At 50.2% G+C, this 4,580-nt stretch overlaps 1 protein-coding gene across 1 annotated transcript; it reads right to left on the reverse strand.

The window, feature by feature from the left end:
* Positions 1 to 601: 601 nt before the first annotated feature.
* On the reverse strand, positions 602 to 4,370 carry SCP_1502030 (hypothetical protein; the record flags this gene model as incomplete). The annotated part of the gene is made up of 8 exons (XM_027764307.1): positions 602 to 2,586; positions 2,641 to 3,068; positions 3,124 to 3,188; positions 3,237 to 3,350; positions 3,407 to 3,567; positions 3,651 to 3,656; positions 3,706 to 4,110; positions 4,169 to 4,370. 8 exons carry the CDS (start codon positions 4,368 to 4,370, stop codon positions 602 to 604), a joined length of 3,366 nt encoding a protein of 1,121 aa, XP_027620108.1.
* Positions 4,371 to 4,580: the final 210 nt, after the last annotated feature.

The raw sequence follows: 4,580 nt of genomic DNA on the forward strand, positions 1-4,580 counted from the left end.
GGCCGCCGTGCTTTGCATGGTTGCGGCGCTCTGCAAGACGTTGACGAGAAGACTTGGACCAAATGGCGAACTGGGTTGGAACTCATCACCGTAGCTCGTCTTTATGATGGACCGCCCGAGGTCAGAACGGTTGTTCCGCGTGCAGAAGTCTCATCATTTATTTGAATCATGCCCGTTGTGCCTATGTTAGCTTGTACTTGTACTATATTCTCTTGTATTTCTATTGATCTTGTACTCTATACGCTTGTATTGATATCGATCTTGTATTAAATGCATGCTTTACCAATAAAATAAATAGGGAATCGGACATGGCGTGCGAACGCAGCGCCGCTTACCCCCAAGTTATGTATTTTCGCATCCATGCACGATCCCGCGAAAAACATCAGAACGTCATTATCTCCTCTTTGAATATTCGATTGACCACACATCCATCGTTTTGAAGACAGCATGCATTCTACGTAGCATACGCAATGTGAAATACCAAGAAATATGTCTGTACCTCTAGATTTCCTCCACTATGGTTAGACTTTCTGGATTCGAGGACGGTAATCTTCGCAGAGATAAACGTACGTTCCTGAACATCATGATGTTAGAAGGCAGTTTATTGTTGCACAACTGGCAGGCGGTTGCGGGCATCGGTAGCAGCATCCCAATGAGGAGGCGCTGGATCGTCCCGAGAGAATGACGGAGGCTTGTCAGCGTACGATGTCGAGGTTTCTCGTAGCTCGTCGGGATGCATTGCTAGATGCTCTGGAGTATACAGCGAAGACTTCCGGGGTTTAGCTGTCGGTGGCTCTCCGGTGGTCGACGGCGGTATGGGAGGCCACGAAGTTAAAGGTTCTCGTGGAGATAACAAAGGAAAGGAAGTTGGAGATGGCGATGGTTTGTACGGGAATGGCGATAGATAGCCCGCTTGAGGGTGGAGCGCGCCATAGCCCTGCTGCAGCGGAGCATCTCCTAATCCCTGAGGAGGCATAGAACCATACCTTCGGTACATCGGTGAATGGTACGGCGCATAAGATTGTGGAGGGTATCCGTGAGGTGAGACATAACTTGTAGTGTAGTCGGGACCATAGCCATATGGTGGACCTTGGAACTGGAGTTCTGCAGGATAAGCTGCGCCACTAGAATACGGCACATAACCACCACTTCGTCCGTCTTCATACATTGTACCCTGATACTGAGCCATTGCAGGGGCATCGTCATGGCGCCCTCGTTCCGGATATGTGGGCAGAGGACGCGCTTGGCGATATGACGAATGCATATAATTTCCAGGTGCAGCGTACGGTGCCCATAATTGTTGTGCATGCGGCATCACCAAATTATGAGGGGGAATTGATGTGGGAGGGTGGCTAGCCTCGTCGAGGAGGGTGGGTTGCGCACGTTCCGGCATCACCGGACTGTAAGGGGGGATCGATGCTGGAGGGTGCTGAGCCTCTCGGACGTCGCTGACAACGCTCCTCGACGCACCCACAGCTTCGCCAGTCATGACACGACCACTGGCATGCACGTCAGTATTGTGTTGCATGACTGAGCCACCGGCAACTGGCTTAATACCGTCATGGTCGGTCTTCGCTTCTCTATTCCCCATTAGAGATGGCTTGCCTTCCACCAGATCAGAACCAATACTGGTGACGTCGTGACTGCGTCTGTCTGTGAGAGGAGTGCCGCCCATGAATTTGAGACTCCCAGGATCAGAGGTCACTCTCTGGTCCACTTCTTCGATCAGCTCCTGGTCTGCGCCCCCACTATCATCTAACCCAGTGGCCTCAACAGTGTTATCGCGCGTCGGTTGAGGAAGATGCGTCGCTCCAACCGTGAGACTAGTGTTGCCTGGGTGCAGTGGCGAGCCTGAGCTCGGTTCCGTGACATAGGTGTTACCTTCGCTCGTACACTGCGAATGACGGAGGCTGTGATCCGCAGCAGCGTCTGCTATGGAATTTTCGAAATGAACCCGTGGACGTTTCGTACTGGGCATCGAATTGGCCAGTAATCCTTCGTTTTGGGGCATCCGAAGGTCTTGCGCACTCGAGCTAGGTTCTGTGTTATGAGCCGTAATGCCAATTTGAGGGGGTGCTAACGGCTGTGTAATATTTGCATCGTCGCCCGCAGAAATTTCCCTTTTACGCTTAGTGCCAAGCAGTGGTCGGTGCAATGAAGTTTCGTCGGCCAGAGGCTCTTCAGAGATAGCATCTCTCCCTGCGGCACCTGGATTAACTTGGCGGCCACTGAGTAAGTTCATTCGACGACTTGAAGACACAACCTTCATCGCTGAGTGGGAGCGAGTGCGCCGAGCGAGTGGTGGGGAGGATGACACTAACTGATCGATCTCTGCATCAGAATCCGACTCGATCGACTCGATCGCGTCGTTCCCACTAACAGGTAGATCTGCTGCCACCGGCACCTCCAGGATGGGGAATCCTTCTTCGGTTCCAGAATTTTCCTCAGCATCCTCGTCGTCACTCATTCGGCGGGAACCTCGGTTTACGCTCCTACCATTCCGAAACAACCTCAAACCCGTCTTTCCTTGGGAATCAGGGCCAGGAGAACCACCGTAGATTACGGGGACGAGTGACGATTGTAGGTCTACAGGTAGAACAAGATCAGACATTCATCACACGGACAGTAACGCTGTCCGACCTTCGAGCTTCCCCTCATATTTCTGGATATCAAAAGGGTTCCTTGTACGCGTCATTGCCGCGTGGAGCATGTCAATCTCGACCTTCGTCAGTTGAGTGATGCCTTTCTTCGCGGAAGTAGGCAAGGGCAGCCTGACAACCTCAGGATAGTTGACCAATATGGCTCCAGCATCAGCTAAAACTTCTAGCATCCTCTTCCACGGAAATAGGTCGGAAGTGGTGATACCAACTTTCTCCATCAATTTTCGCCCCATGGACTTGATAGATACAATTTTTTCATGTTTTGTGAGGTTTTTTGAATTGCTTTGCTGGTTCACAGGCCCAGTCGTGGTAAGTGTTGCCTTGGGTTCTGACAACGTAGCATCCTGGACATGATTCTGTAGCTTATTCGTCTGCGCCCTATTTAGGATCCCAAGAGATACATTGTTGCTTCAATAAAACAAACCGTTAAATTCCGTGCAATTTACGGTCAGATGTGACGTACTAAATATGTGCCTTCAGGTGGGAGATCAAAGTGTTGTCGTCTGAACCGCAACGCATTTCAAAAAACTGCGGTCAAGTCAGAAGAGTGTTGGATGGTTGACATTGAGCACATACTCCTCTTGCTTCTTTCGTGGCGAATACGTCCGCAAGGTCAGAGTCAGCATTCGGTATGTTGCCGGCCATGACAAACGCCATCTCGAAACCATATAATTTCGAATGAATCTCGGCCTGTGTCTTCAATAAGTGCCCTTCCTAGTGCAACTGAAAATTAAAGATATGCGTACCAGGTGTTTTAATTGATTGAAACACTGGGTGAAATCCCGACGACGCTCGGTTGAAGTGTATCCTTGGCCAGACACGAGCTCAAACTCGTTGAATTTCTCCAATAGGTTATCAACCTTGTCACCTTGTGCCATGCGAAAGAGGGAATAGCTGGATGGAAAGGCTGCACGTTCGTAGGATTTTGATCATGGAAAGAAGTATTAGTACTACTATGACGATTTGGACTAAATAGTCGAACTCCTTCACCTGGCACTGTAAATGAAAGTATCAGACTGATTCATAATGAGCACAAAGAACTTACATGAAGCAGCGTCCGAAGTATTCACATAATGTTGACAAAAGCGCTGATAAGCGTGGTCGTAATGAGACGCAATGTGGTCGGATGACAGTTTGTGAGTCCATCGTGCAAGTATATTAGAGAGAGATAAACGTGTCCTTGCAGACAGCCGTTCGACTATGCTCATGATCTCTACGAAACCTTGTTGCAAAATTTGTTCGTCATCGACCTGAAACACTTGTTCGATGGGAGTGTTTTCGATGTTAGACGAAGGCAGATTCCCAGTACGAGCACCAGGAGAGGTGCTGTGTAGCCCATGAGCCTCTGAGGGCACCCAAGATGGTCCTGCAGTTGGTTCGATCCTACCTTCCTTGACGTGTCTGGCCTGGAGGTCTGATGGCATAAGGCCATGTTCGTGATGAGGGAACACTGTGCATGGATGAGACATTGACTTATGGAATGGTTTAAGGATGAAATTGAGGCATACCGAAGCTGGCGTCATTATAATGACGCATTTGCACTGGGAGACGAGTTGAATCTCGGTCTTGAGAGGAGAGAGGAGAAGAAACAGTAGAAATCATGATGGAAGGTAGTGGAGATGTCTTGGGAGATCGCACATCACGATTGAGGGGTGAGACATCCAGTGCTGCCTGAGAAAGACTTTCAGCCGCTGCATCCTCCACGTCCATGGTAGGCTCGAGCAAGGCTACCGGAGTGGCACTTCGTCCGCGTCTGGTACTAGCTCCGCGTCTACGTCCTGAGTCATTCTTACGGGAGTTCTTAATTGTACCTGGCATCTTGTCATTCACCGCTTGCGTAGCTCCTGCAGGATCTGGGGGCAAGGCGGCGCGCCGTCGTGCATTGTTTCTCGCTGATTCGCAGCTGGCAGCTTGTTTTGG

This window comes from Sparassis crispa (assembly GCF_003851025.1).
Source record: "Sparassis crispa DNA, contig_000014F, whole genome shotgun sequence".
Lineage (NCBI taxonomy): Eukaryota > Fungi > Basidiomycota > Agaricomycetes > Polyporales > Sparassidaceae > Sparassis > Sparassis crispa.